This window comes from Pezoporus occidentalis, unplaced genomic scaffold (assembly GCF_034315485.1).
Source record: "Pezoporus occidentalis ecotype Australia unplaced genomic scaffold, CSIRO_AGI_Poc_V1 ctg105, whole genome shotgun sequence".
Taxonomy (NCBI): domain Eukaryota; kingdom Metazoa; phylum Chordata; class Aves; order Psittaciformes; family Psittacidae; genus Pezoporus; species Pezoporus occidentalis.
The window spans coordinates 365,415-380,851 of record NW_026912832.1 but is presented as its reverse complement, the minus strand read 5'-3'; the positions used below and the strand labels follow the sequence as shown (position 1 = coordinate 380,851).

At 39.8% G+C, this 15,437-nt stretch overlaps 1 protein-coding gene across 7 annotated transcripts in view; it reads right to left on the bottom strand.

The window, feature by feature from the left end:
- Nucleotides 1-15,437, bottom strand: part of MYO16 (myosin XVI) — a 386,124-nt gene that overhangs the window by 50,709 nt on the left and 319,978 nt on the right. For all 7 annotated transcript variants that reach the window (XM_062619194.1, XM_062619175.1, XM_062619216.1 and 4 more), the window contains one exon: nt 7,343-7,445. In XM_062619194.1, the coding sequence (XP_062475178.1) occupies nt 7,343-7,445 (103 nt within the window). The remainder of the gene's footprint in view (nt 1-7,342; nt 7,446-15,437) is intronic.

Sequence of the window (15,437 nt, the reverse complement as noted above, 5' to 3'; positions counted from 1 at the left end):
ACATTTTAAGAGTCCTCCTTTGTCTCTCTCTGGCAAACCAGTGACCTTGCACCATGGTACATGCTGAATAAACTTTCAGTTTAGTATAGATTGTACGTAGACTCAATATAAAGTATCTGAGTAGTCCAGTATTCATGCAAATGGCATTAAGGATTTATGTAAGTGCTTGTCAGGCATTGGACTTTAGGGAGGAAAACTGTCATTCACAGTTTTGGGAAAGGGCATGAAAATAGTCGCTCCTTTTCCAAAAGCTGCATGAACCTCACGGCTCTTTTGACCTGTGAGGTGATAATAAGGACTGCCTTAGAGGAAAGGAAGTGATCACAAAATAGAAGATACATGTAAGAAATACTCAGTGGAGGAAACCCTACCCCAGTTTTATCTTATGGGATCTCTGTACTTACTGGACCTATCATTTTAGTCTTTCAAAGTTCTAGAAATACACACAGCACCAAAAGAAATAATATGAAAGTGTCTGTCTGTGTGAACTGAGAAATACAGGCAACTGGCACGAGGGACAGCAATGACAAACAAAATAAACCCTGAGGTTAGGCAATTGGGAAACTAAACCCAGACAACAGATGAACACTGAGACCAAATAATAAGCAAAGTATCTAGGAAAGAAAATAAGGGAAGAAAACAATAGAAAAGTGTCAAGAGATATAAAGGGGAGAAAAGGGGAGGGAGAGAGATGGAATGCAGATATGAGAGATCTGCATGCAAAAGATATCAGAATGAAATAGTTTGCAAGACTCATAAGCAAGCCCTGAAAAGTGGATGGAGAAAGGGATAAATATATTCTATAGGGGAAAAAAGATAGGAAGCAAAAATAGAGCTCTGTTTTTAAAGACTGAGAGCTTGTGAGCATTCTGAGGTCAAAGTGAACCATCCATCCCATTCTCTAGCCAAGAGGACAGGACGGACTTGGGCTGTGTGGCACAAAATAGTTGCTGAGAAAGACTGCAAGTGGTGGCTGGCCCAGGCCAGCCTTTTGGCAGTACTGGTGAGGTCTAAACTCACTCTCTGGTGTTTTCTGCTACTAACAAATTATTTCCAAAATATAATGGAATGATATAATGGGACAAAGATATAACGGGACAATATAAGTTTGCTGACATAATCCAAAGTATGAGGCAAATACAGACAGTGGTGTTTTGATCACTGTCCATTAGCCTGGAAAATCCTTCTGGGATTGCTGTTTGTTTGTTTGTTTGTTAAATGTGACCTTCATAATTTTAAAATTTCCTAAAAGAAAATTGACTCTTAAAATAAGTTATCCAAAACAAAGAGGAAATTGACTTCCAGCACAGTTAAAATTACTAAATGACTAATGAATAAATTGGCATACAATTTACGAGCACTCAAAATTTTCCTACTTGAGGGAAAAAATTAAGAATCCTTTATATATTACACTGCTTATAAAGTACTTTAGTACTTTATCATACCATGTACAAAGCAATTCCTATTTCAATACAGCACGACCACTTTCATTTTAAGCCAAAATAAACAGTTCTGTTTAAAAAACGAAAGTCTCTCTGAACTAAGCACACAACTTACATGTTTGATTTCATGTACTTCTGCTCATTTCTCTGATTTAATCATATTCCACTTATAACAGGATCACAGAATCCCACGGGTTGGAAGGGACCTCAAAAGATCATGTAGTCCAACCCCCCTGCAAGAGCAGGGTAACCTAGAGTACATCACACAGGAACTTGTCCAGGCAGGCCTTGAGTATATCCAATGCAGGAGACTCCACAACCCCCCTGGGCAACCTGTTCCAGTGATCTGTCACTCTCACAGTAAAGAAATTTTTCCTGATGTTCACATGGAACCTCCTATGCTCCAGTTTACACCCATTGCCCCTTGTCCTGTCACTGGACATCACTGAAAAAAACCTAGCTCCATCATCCTGACACTCACCCTTTACATATTTGTAAACATTGATGAGGTCACCCCTCAGTCTCCTCTTCTCCAAGCTAAAGAGACCCAGCTCCCTCAGCCTCTCCTCATAAGGGAGATGTTCCATGCCCTTAATCATCTTTGTGGCTCTGCGCTGGAATCTCTCCAGCAGGTCCCTGTCCTTCTTGAACTGAGGGGCCCAGAACCGGACACAATATTCCAGATGCGGCCTCACCAAGGCAGAGTAGAGGGGGAGGAGAACCTCTCTCGACCTACTAACCACACCCTTTCTAATGCACCATTGAACACCTTGGCCACAAGGGCACATTGCTGGCTCATGGTCATCCTCCTATCCACCAGGACCCCCAGGTCCCTTTCCCCTTCACTACCATCCAGCAGGTCAGCCCCCAACCTGTACTGGTACATGGGGTTGTTCTTCCCCAGATGCAAGACTCTACACTTTCCCTTGTTGAATTTCATCAAGTTCCTCTCCGCCCAACTCTCCAGCCTGTCCAGGTCTTGCTGAATGGCAACACAGCCCTCTGGTGTGTCAGCCACTCCTCCCAGTTTAGCATCATCAGCAAACTTGCTGAGGGTACACTCAGTTCCCTCATCCAGGTTCTATAGTCTTCTATTTAATCATAAATATACTTTCCCCAAAAGAACTCTGGTATGCTAATATTGTATATTAATACACTGAAATAAAAAGAATACTTAAAAAAACAGCTGTATCAAATCCAGCAAATGAAACACCTGTAGATCAGTATATAAAATCTGGTTCTCTTTGTGATTGGTAAGAACTGTGGATCAGACTTCATTTTCTTTCTCCAGTTCTAGATGTGCTAGAAGAATTTAAAATCTCTAGATGGACTTCTGGGATTTCTTTTTACTGAGGGCTTATTCTCTGCTTTAACATTCTTTTGAGTAGAAGTTTAATAATACAGCTCCACACTGGCAAGGAACACTTCTCCAGAAACACTGCAGGCTCCTCAAACAACTTTAGAAGTCTCTGCAGTTGTACAAATGTGAACTGGCACTAACAGAGTATCTACGTCATGCAACCACCTGATGCTGCTTTGGAACTTCATAAAAACATTCTGACTGACTTGCCTGTACTGCTTATTTCATACCTGATGAGTTTTTTGTTCATCTCATTTAAACTTACTCCTTCCAAAATGAGTGACTTGTGCTCAGAATTAAAGGCTACTGATATAGATGGAATCATTGTGTATTCAAAGAAGCAGGCTAAAAACTGGAGAGAGAAACTAAGACACAGCTTTTATTAGACATTTTTAAGGATTGCTATTTTTTAACCAGACAAGCATATCTAGCAGCTAAAGGCTGAAAGATTTACTTTTAGTGAAGTTTGGACTTTGCAGTGCTTGTATTTAACAGCTGCACTATATAGCAAGTGCAAATTAAACTGATGTTTTGTTTTACTTCAGGTATAATACTAGTTGTTTGGATTTCAGCAAGCCCCATCTGAAGTAACTGAGAAGGGTTAATTGCAGGCCACTGACCTTAGTGAAACAAAATGTAAAGTTCCAAGTTTTGATGTCAAGGCTCACTAAGCTATGAGCTAACTCTCCTTTATTGAATTTATATTTGCAAGCTTAACAGTGTGAGGAATGATAATCCAAACAAATGAAAGTTTTCTTATGTCAGTAAAAAGAGCCAAGGACTGCTTGTGCCTTGTACTTCTCCCGAAGCATGATAATGTTTGCAAGCTAGTCATGCTATTGGGATTGCAGGCTTTGCTTATACATCACTGCATGATAATAAATGAACACAGTACTGAAAATGTGGGCTTCCTAATGTAAAGGCCTTCAGACGTTCTGGAGGGTAGGACATTCTTCTGCTTTACATGGAGCAGCCAGTGCTTCCACTCAGTTTAACTCTAAAGTTACTACATATCGTCTTGTTCCTTCTAACATTAATAGCAAAACTCACTGACTTCTCTCCAGGGGTTAACAAGGTCTATTATGTTCACTCTGTCTGGAGTCAGAATGGTTTGTTTTGATTTAGAAATCTTATTTTCTTTCACATTAGGTGTGCTTAAAAGTCAGAGCAAGTAGCTAAACTTGCCATGATCAAGTATGTATTTAAGCTGAAAGAACACCTTATCTAGGCTGCACACAGTTGGGATGCAAAAACTGCCTTTTGTCAGTAGCTCTGTGCTTTCATAATTTCTGCAGTTAAGCTAAATGCATGACTGAAACTTCACGGTATGCCAGCTTCAATGAAACAGCTTTTTTATTGTCCTTGTTCAGTTATCTCCAGCTCAGCTTACCCGAGGAACAGCAACATTTCATAAACCTATCAACACTTCCCTAATAAATACTTTCTTCTCACACAGAAGCTGCTGACTCAACCACCAAACATTGGCTGATAGTGTTTGCTCTTGTGCTCTACTAAATGGTAGAAAATAAACCAAAATTGGATTCTGGTACTGGAACTTGAGTTGTTCTCCATTTCTAAACAGATTGACTGCAGTGTTTACAAAAGAAAAAAAGAATTTGTTCTGTAAGTAGGCTCTGGGGCTTGTTGTTTTGTTGGTTAATAAAACACTCTCCAAACACAACTTACATGAGAAGGAAAAGTTGAATTGTCAAGCAGGAAATAAATACAAAGAAACAATTTTTTTAACTCACTGTTGTGCTCTCACTTCAGAACACAGATTTACTTTCCCCTCCCCCAAGGTGGTATCACCTTTCACAAAATGGGATGGTGGGGTACATTATCAGAAGGAAGTTAAATAAAGTATCATCCAGATTCACTCATCTGTAAAGTCCAGATCTTTCATTTTCCCTCTCTGCTGGGGCATTTACTGGCAACCTCATCCTCTGATGATGACATGTAAGCAGGAGGTTGATTTCAGATGTGAGTTGCTTTCTCCTGAACTTCATCATTTTTGATGAGGCTATTTTGGCTATCTATTTTTTTTGTCAATTTATCTACCTGAATCTGCAAGAGCTCTTCAGGTAAGTGCAGGTAACAGTGTTGGGAAGACATTTTTTGACTTATTCATGAACCCCTGCATCAAATAGATATTCAGCTCCAGGAGTGACTCATTTGAAGTAGTTATGGCTGCCAACAGTGGCTGAATAAAATGGTTATATGTGTAACCCCTTGCTTCTTGGATGATTTTAGTGATGCACTACAGATGACTCTTTTCCTCTGGCTTCACTAGCTGACACCACCTTGGGTTCCTAATTCCTTTTTTCCTTTCTTCCCCCTCCTTCTCACTTTTAATTTTTTTTTATTTATTTTTTTTTTTCGCAGTCCTCTGCTGTAAAAGCATTGGGGAGGGCACTCCTGACAACTGCAGATTGTATAAGCTTCCTCATTTAGATTGTTATTTAAAGTTCAACTTTCATGATTAGTCAAATGAATCAAAAAGATAATTGAGAGAGAGCGATTATGTGACACATACATTAGTCATATTGTTGATAGTTGGATATATGGGTTTGTATTACCTACACAAAATGTGTCTATGTCAAGCTTGTATTCACTGGGCATTTGTCTTCAAGAAATTGGACCTAGAGTGAATTTTCTCCCAGATTTTTCTTTTATTATTATAATCTTTCCAACTGTTTGTCATAGCTCTCTTTGGCTTGAAAAAGGTCTAAAGAGAAGGTCACTCATTTTTTCAGACCCTGTTCATTTCAGCTTAGTCAGTTGCCATGTGCTGCTTATTCACTGTGTGACAACAGTGTATCTTTCACCCCCAAACCTTCCTATTCCATTTAACTTACCAGTGTCTCATCAGAATTGTTTCTTTTTGGTTTGAAGAACAATGCATTATGCACTGCTGTAGTTTTGCACACCTGACTTCTCCTGATGTTAATGAGATTCTGGAGTCAGAACCTCTCAAATCTGGTTGAGACCACAAGCTTCAGTCCTCTGCATGATGGAGGGATTCTGGTTTGTGATTTCCTTTTTACATTTTTTGTCTTTCAAGGTTTCAGGCTTGTTTTCAAACTCCAATCACTACAGAACCACTAGTCTTGAGCTGCAGGCTTTCACTGATAGCCAACTGCTTTTTTTCTCATGCTGTAATGCTGTTACTGGCTCCTGGGGAAAAAAACGCCACAGGCATCCTGCTCTGTGTTTTGTGACTGAAGCACAAGATGCAATTACTGTTACACAGCTTTTGCCCAATGCCACTCTTTTAGCACCACACAACTTCTAAAGCTTAGCGGTATTCACAGTTCCAGGTACTTGTAGTGAAAGTACAGCTTATAGATATTAATGATTATTTTTATAGGGAACCTTGTGAAAAGGAGGCAGAATATACCCCAGAGATGACTTAAGAAACCTGGGTAAGGAAAGCAAGTCTATCTTAATACTGCTATCTTTTTCAGGGTCCATCCTTTTGCTCTTTGCTATTGAGGGGGCGGGGCTACACATGGTTACTACTTCCTTTAGTGACTAAAAGAAGACTTAAATTTTGACCAAAGGGAAATCTTATGCATCCAAGTGCATGTGATAATGCAAGTGTGCTTCCAGCTTAGCAGGGACCTACCTATTTTCCTATTATAACTAAGAAATGTGGGCCACTGAGAAACACCTATAGCACAAAGTCCAACATACTCCTTGACCTTCATAAACAGTTGCAGAAACTTGTCCTGGTCATCTTAATGCTTAGAGGTCATACTTGAACTAGAAGACCTGTGCTAACCCTGTCCTTTAATATTCTCAAAGAAGCCTACAGGAGACTCTTAACCACTGCCCAGTCCCTAAACTTCATACTTGCCCCTGAAACTGGTATGGATGCTTCTCTTGTGGAATAGATTTCAGTCCTAGGTTAGAAAAAGCCCCGCTGAAGCTCACAATGCCTGGGAAAATGCTCTACACATTAAGTCCCAGAAAGCTTCCCTTCTGTACAATAGCTTGTATAGTGTGCAAAAAAAATCATTATTTTCTTTAGAAATTGCACGTTAAAAAAATCATTCCTCCTCAATTACAAAGCTACCCAAAGCAGATAACCTTAGGTACTTTGTTCTATCTCTGGATCAGCATGCTAGTGCCTACAAAGGCACTGACTAGGTGTGAAGTCCTAATTATTTGTTTATGACAGTATAGCATTTAGTATAGGATTTTACATAAAGGTGCAGGTTTTTTTTTTGTAATTCAGAAATCATTCAATCACTAACATGTACAGCAGATATCTTTAAAAGCCTGGCTGCTAATTTTCACAACGTACATGCTTAATTGAAATCTTTTCCTTCCCACAAGAATACACTGCTTTTTCGACACAATGATCACAGCTACTCATATGCTAGAAAACTCAGAAAATAGTTCAATTCTATCCCAAGGCATATATTAAATGTCAAAAGAATATGTTTCTGTGCAAAGAAGCTGGTGGCTTGCCACAATGAAAATGACTCAGCTAGCTTGTTCAACGAATGGTATTTTAATTGCTTTGTAGATCACAAACCTGCCAGCCTTGTAATTTACACTGCTGAAGAACAAGACGACATCTCTCCTTGGCAGACAACTTCTTCTTCTCTCCTGCTTCTGTATCAGCCAAATCTTTATACCTAGAAAAATCAACAGACGTAGAGTTACTCTAATGTTGGCCTGGTTGACATCTTTGCAGAAATTATCAGTTTTCCTTTGACTCTCAAATCTTTGGTATCTGAACTGGAAGATTAGGATTCTGCTAAGGATGAATTAAACAAGAAGGCCAAACACTTTAAATCTTGTATATTATTCGACATGACCTTGGTTAACAACAGTATTGGACAAGTGATGCCTAAAACCCAGATTTGCTTCCTGTCAGTTCTTTGGATGCTTCAGTGCAAATCAGTGCAGAAGGAATGCAAAGCTTCACCAACTGATTTCATTGGTACTAAATCAGGTCACTGGAATGAGGAAAATATTTTTTCAGGATGTGTCATATGACATGTGCCTAGTAAGGAGCAATTCATAAGAAAGTGACATTGATACAAATGTTTTCCATCAGTCTGAAATAATTCTTTTCTTAATTTCAAACTGAAAGTCTTATAGCAAAGAAACTTTAAGGAACTTGATCAGTTCATGCTATTGGAAAGAAGATCAAGAGAAGGCTTGATTACAGCGTGAAGTACCTTCAGAGACAAAATGCTAGATATTAAAGGGCTCTTTGATGTATGAGACAAAAGAACTAATGTAGGAAACTTCAGTCATACAAAGTCAAATACAGGATAAAATTAAAATTTTAACTGTGGACTTATAACAACATATTACTAAAGAAACTGATAGATTTTATACGTCTTGATGCTTCATATTATTACTATACTTTCCTGAAGGTATTCCTCAGTCTAGATCTGACTGCATGTAATGAGCTGGAATGCTTTTTCAGTATAAAAAAACCATTTTTGAAATGATTTTGCAAATGTGTCACTTTTGATTACGCTCCCAATGAAACAGGTGTAAGTTTTGAAGTTTGCATGCTAACTGTATTTCCTGACATCTTATTTATTTGGTTCCTTTACAGCTGATTTCACCTATAGCCCTGCTGCAGTCCAAAACTCTGCTGTCTTGGGACCACTCACACAGACCACGGCAAGCAAAGCTGCAAGGCTGGAATGACTTCAATGGTCCCTGAAGCTGTAGCAACTCTGTAGCAACATCTGCAGAAAAGTGCTCTAAGACCAGATTTCACCTAGACTTCTAGTTTTCTGGACCTGCACAGACCTTTGGGAATCTCAGCTCCTGCAGTCTGGAAATGTTCTCTGGTCTTGTAGCAGTCCTTCTGAGGACTCCATGGCTACATCTACACTAGTAAATGAAATGTAAGAGGGATTATTTCTCTGGCATCTGGCAAAAAAACCAGCCTATTTATTAAATATTAAAAATTGTACCCAGGAACTGTTTGGAGAAATGCTGGTTTGAAGATGCTGAAACTTCACCAAAGATCCTTTTGGTTACTCTAACGCTCCATACTGGCAGTAGAAAACTGTGGATCCTACTTTTCCAATTTTTCAAATAGATGTATGGCCATGAAGACATTTGTTTTATCAACTGCTATTAAGGCTGGGGCTACCGTGCTTCCATGCCTGTATCAACTGAATTTTCTTAGAAATCATGGAGAACAAGAGGTGCTAGAGAGACAACTACTGGAAAGCTTAGCAACTGCTGACTGAAACAAAGATGATTCAGCATTGAATCACAATGCATGAAGAAGTAACTCAGAAAGTGGTCAGCCTGAAACTCACTCACAGCAGAAACCTGAAGAAATGTGTTTCATTCCTGAAACAGAGCCAAATTAAAATTTAAAAGGTCAAATTCTAAGTTTGGATCAGATTTACTTTAGATCCATGCAAATCACAGGACTCAAGGATAACTATTCTTTACAATCTGTATTATACAGGAAGCCAGACAAAAAAGATCCACTGCTTTTCCCCAGCTTTAAAAGTCTCTGAAATTCTACCATATTATCCTGGAAGTCTAATTAGAGTTCACAATTCCCTCTTAACCATTAAAGCAAGCTCAATCTTAGAAAAGGAAGAAGGGCTAATGGTTGTGGTAGCAGAAAAAGAGCTACCTCTGGAAATTTAATTCCTCCACAAACTTCCTCTGTGAACATAGCAAGTTATATGGAAGATGATCTACCTTTTCCTATGCCAGACACTGAAAAGCTACCCTCCTAGCCTGAGTTAGTCATCTTGTTCTCAAGACAAGTCTGAAGATAGGTATTTCCATAGAGTGACTTGTTCTATACATCCTAGATATTTTTATTAAAATGAGAAGAGATTGCCCTCTGGAGGTGCCTTTCTCTGTTGATCACAGATAGAAATCCAGGCTGGATGGATGCTTGTTGCATTCTGAGTGGTTGAGAGGAAACTCATCTTTAGGTCTGCTTCTCTGGCCGACTTACTCATATGCAGAGTAACTAACAGAACTTCCTCATTTCTTCTATTTCTCTCATTTGAATATACTGGCTATCTAAGCACCTAGCATGAAAAAGCACCTTTAGGCCTGCTGTCTTTATCTGCTATCACAGATCAATCATTTTTATCTTGTATAAGGCTGCTTAAACAAAATTAACACAAAATTTGTAGCCATTTTTCAGCCAGAATGGTTCCCTGATTTGATTCTTTGCCCAGTTGTGCAACCAGCATTAACACCAGGGAAATAATAGGAATGGGTAAGTGCGAATGAGCAGATCACACCTGTTAGCAGCATCTCCAATATGTTCTGGACAAAAGTGGTGGTCTGCTCATAAGCTTATTTGATTTATAAGCTTATTTGATCTTTTTTTTGTGCTTGATTTTAAATGAGAGAAAATATTTAAAGTCTCTTCAGTATTTTTTCCTTTTGGGGAGATAACCACACACTACAGCTTTGGCTTAAATTTATTTTGTATTTTAAACTTGCAATTACCTTCAGTAAAAAAAATGTTAAAAAGAAAGCAAACCAAAAGTGACAATAAACTAACATGTAAAGAAATAAAATCTTATAAGTGAGACATTATTATCAAAATGAAAAATGACATATCTTTAGTGCATTAGATCCCTTCTACTGTGAACTGAGTATGTGTTGCCATGTAGACACAATAATTTAATGTCCTCTTAAATTTAACCCTTTCATGGTCTCCAAGAATAGCAAAAGCGCTTACTATTTTTCAAATTCACTGTATCACAGAAAACAGTTATAAAAATACTGAATTTATGGTGCAGGCTTGTACTGGTAAACTAGAGTTACTTGCAAACAACAGGGCTTGCTTCTGGGGAAATGCAATCTGGAGAGTCTTTGAAACTTTTCTTCATCTGAGAATTCTTCCCCTACCACTGCAGTCTTAGTTCCCTCTGAAATCAATGAACAACCTCAACTAACCACCAGGCTTCTTCTCACTGACATGTCATACATTGTGCCCCAAGTAAATAATGCAGAGTGTATTTGTAAGGCTTTAAAGAGGATTTTGAGGAAGTCAGTGAGCACATCAAGTGCTACCTTGCCAAAAATGTCTTCAGGTGAAATACACTTCAGCTGAACTTGGATTGATGAGTTGGTTGTCTAGACTTTCCTAAAAGGTAGTAGAAGACACTATTCAGGTGTCATACATACTACTGTAATATTGATGCCTAAAATAGGTCAGATGAATTGTGCACTGAAAGACCTCCATTTCTTTCTACTGAGTATAAAAATAGTCTATGCTCTTGACTCTAGCATGGACATGTAATATTAGAAAAAGTGAAACTATCATCTCCTAGCTGTTTCAAATAGCTGATAAAATGCAATATTTCATGGCCCAGCCAGAGCAACTAATTCACTAAGGCATTCAAACCAAAATACAAACCAGGGAGATTTAAAGGATTAAACAGAATCAACACCCCTCCACCACCGTGTCAAAGACTAATGTAGTGCTGATTAGGAAACAAAGGCAAGAGCTCTTCCAGTTACAAGTTGAGACAGGGAACACTACCATCTAGGGTACTCTGTCCACTGCCCCTCCAAAGGAAATCAAGGTGAGAGAAGCTCTTTTTTTTTTTTCTTTCCTTTTTCTTTTTGTCCTTAGCACTCTCCTTGTCCTAACTTGTTATTTTTATACACCTAACCAGAAGAAAGACCTTTTGGCTAGACAGGCTAGCACTGTGAACATGTACAGACTGGCCAGGATAGTCTGGTGTTGCAGCAGCTGTGCTCTGACCTCTATTCCTTTGCTTCTCAATGATGCTCTTTATCAGGGAGATTTTTTGTTTGTTTGGACTAGATACTGCTGCCAATGCCTTCAGGTAGGTTGTGAATATGGAAAACTCAGTTCTCTTGGATCTTCACAGATAAGGATGTTATCTGATCATTTTCTCCCTCACTTCCCTAAGTGCACAGCTGACAAGACCCAGCAGGCTGTTTTTCCCTGAGACAGAATATTCTCCAGTTGAGGTTATGGCACAGTAACGCACAGTAATATTCTAAGGCTCAGCATGCTATTTGATTTACACGGAGTGTGCACAAATAGGCTGCAGGGCTGTACTCCCAGCTCTGTGTGCACAGCAAATCTTTAAGCATTGAAATAAACACCACACACTCCATTTCAAGAGCACATCAACATGTGAAGAAGATACTGATGGAAAGAACATGGCAAGTACAAAGGGCACAAAAACAAGCAGCTCCAAATCAACAGCTTAAGCAACCCGCACAGATGGAACTGAAGCCTCAGAACTGGTTTTGCCATTTGTTTGTTTGTTTTCTATTCTTTTTCTCAGGTCTCTCTCTTGCTTAGCTAAGAGAGACCAAAAATGACAAAGTCAGAGGTAGCTACTGACTTGCAATCCAATGTAAGAGGACAGCTTCTAGCACCAGAACTCAAATCTTGCCTGAAAGCAACTCCTTTCCAAGACTTTGTCTTGTTATTTAAAAAATAAAAATCACATATGGCTGGTATGTAACTGCTTTATAGGAGTACCAAGTAATATAATTGTAAGTTTTAAATATCTAAACACAACTTATGAAAGGAAAAATAATCAGTCCTGCCAGTGTAATTTATAAAGTTGCAGTTTCTTTTTCTCTTTCCTTTGTTTACTACAATGTATTCTGTTTGCCAAGTAAAATGGCATGATTTAATAAGATCTATTCAAAAGGTAATGAATAAAAGGCAGCAATCAAAATTAACTTGTATCCTGTATTTCTGCTGGGAGAAATGTAAAAATTGTCATCACAAAGGAGCAAAACCAGGTTGTGTTGATTTGCTAAATTCTCTTTATTCCCTTTCTAAACTTCCTTTTTTCTTCCTTTGACAACCAGTAACAGATTGATGTATTATTGTAACTGTAAAGTATGTGAAAGAGATGGACTTTGTTTGCAGAACTTGTCACTATGTGCTCATAACTCAGGATTTTTAGTTTTGTTTGTTTGGATTTAGGGAGGAAGGAGAGAGTGGGTTCGGCATAATTTGTATTTGAAATATCTATCAAATGAGAGCTGAAATATCTAGAGGACCTATCTACACAAGGTACAGAAGACAGAAAACCTACTAAAAAAAAAAAAGAAAAAAGATGCCTGCAAATTTTTCAAGTAATAGAAACCTTATAAAAGCAGTCAGCAGCAAAGAACAGGGTGGAATTTTGATTAATGTTAGGCTTATATAATGGATACATATTCCACTTCCCTGTGTTATATTCCTTTTTCCTTTTTTTTTTTCTTGAAGGAATAACCTAATTATTTTTGAAATATGAGGAACATGGGAAATTCCATATAATTAGAAAGGGGGAAATAGATTATTAGAGTTTCCAAGAAAAGAAACGAAGTGATTCTGCCAATCTCTGTACAATACACAACATAAATATCTCATTATACAGCATAAATATTAACAACAAAAGCAAGTATTCAAAATTGGCTAAATAGGGAATTGCTGGGTATGCTCAAGTGGAAGAGGAGAGTTTACAGGTCATGGAAGGAGGGGCTGGCCACTTGGAAGGAATATAAGGCTGCTGCTAGAGGATGTAGGAAGGCAGCTAGGATGACTAAGGCCTCCTTAGAATTAAACCTGGCGAGAAGGGTCAAGGACAGCAAAAAGAGCTTTTTCAAATACATGGCAGATAAAACTAACACCAGAGGCAATGTAGGCCCACTGATGAGCGGGATGGGTGCCCTGGTGACAGAAGATACAGAGATGGCAGAGTTACTGAATGCCTTCTTTGTCTCTGTCTACTCTGCTGCAGGCAGTCCTGAAGAGCCCTGTACCCCTGAGACCTTAGATGAAGTCAGGTCAATGGAGCGGTTTGCCTTAGTCGATGAGGAATGGGTTAGAGGCCAGTTGAGCAATCTGGACATCCATAAATCCATGGGTCCAGATGGGATGCACCCGCGGGTGCTGAGGGAACTGGCGGAAGTCATTGCTAGACCGCTCTCCATCATCTTTACCAAGTCTTGGGAAACGGGAGAGGTGCCTGAGGACTGGAGGAAAGCAAATGTCACTCCAGTCTTCAAAAAGGGCAAGAAGGAGGACCCGGGTAACTATAGGCTGGTCAGCCTCACCTCCATCCCTGGGAAAGTGATGGAACACCTTATCCTTGGTGCCATCTTAAGGCGTATCAAGAATAAGAGGGTTATGAGGGGCAGTCAATATGGCTTCACCAAGGGGAAATCATGCTTGACCAATCTCTTAGCCTTTTATGAGGAAATAACACGGTGGATGGATGATGGCAGAGCGGTGGATGTGGTCTACCTTGACTTCAGCAAAGCATTTGACACAGTCTCCCACAGCATCCTCACAGCTAAATTGAGGAAGTGTGGACTGGATGATCAGCTAGTGAGGTGGACTGTGAACTGGCAGAAGGAGAGAAGCCAGAGAGTTGTAGTCTATGGGGCGGAGTCTAGTTGGAGGCCTGTAACTAGTGGAGTGCCTCAGGGGTCAGTACTGGGCCCAAAATTATTTAATATATTCATCAACGATTTAGATGAGGGAATTGAGTGTACTATCAGCAAGTTTGCTGATGACACTAAGCTGGGAGGAGTGGCTGACACGCCAGAAGGCTGTGCTGCCATCCAGCAAGACCTGACAGGCTGGAGAGTTGGGTAGGGAATAACTTGATGAAATATAACAAGGGAAAGTGTAGAGTCCTGCATCTGGGCAGGAACAACCCCAGGTTCCAGTATAGGTTGGGAAACGACCTGTTAGAGAGCCGTGTAGGGGAGAGGGACCTGGGGGTCCTAGTGGACGACAGGATGACCATGAGCCAACACTGTGCCCTTGTGGCCAAGAAGGCCAATGGCATCCTGGGGTGTATTAGAAGGGGGGTGGTTAGTAGGTCGAGAGAGGTCCTCCTTCCCCTCTACTCTGCCCTGGTGAGACCCCATCTGGAATATTGTGTTCAGTTCTGGGCCCCTCAGTTCAAGAAGGACAGGGACCTGCTGGAGAGAGCCCAGCGCAGGGCAACAAAGATGATTAAGGGAGTGGAGCATCTCCCTTATGAGGAAAGACTGAGGGAGCTGGGTCTCTATAGTTTGGAGAAGAGGAGACTGAGGGGTGACCTTATTAGTGTATATAAATATATAAAGGGGGAGTGTCACGAGGATGGAGCCAGGCTCTACTCAGTGGCAAACAATGATAGGACAAGGGGTAATGGGTACAAACTGGAACACAAGAGGTTCCACTTAAACTTGAGAAGAAACTTCTTCTTAGTGAGGGTGACGGAACACTGGAACAGGCTGCCCAGGGAGGTTGTGGAGTCTCCTTCCCTGGAGTCATTCAAAACCCGCCTGGACACATTCCTGTGTAACATTATCTAGGTGTTCCTGCTCCGGCAGGGGGATTGGACTAGATGATCTTTTGAGGTCCCTTCCAATCTCTAGCATACTGTGATACTGTGAATAAATCTTTGGATGTGGAGAACAAAAAGATGCTATTATAAGTAACAGATTATAACAGACAAACTGACTGAATACACAGTATGTAACTGGGATAAAAGAAAAAAATTAATTACTATAAAATAAAAGTGAAAAAGACCAATAAAATCCCCAGAACAAAATTTTAGTCACCTGCATGGGGGTCAGCCACTGGCCTCATGAGGAGCTCAGTACAGACTTTTGAGGGAGGATCAGGACTA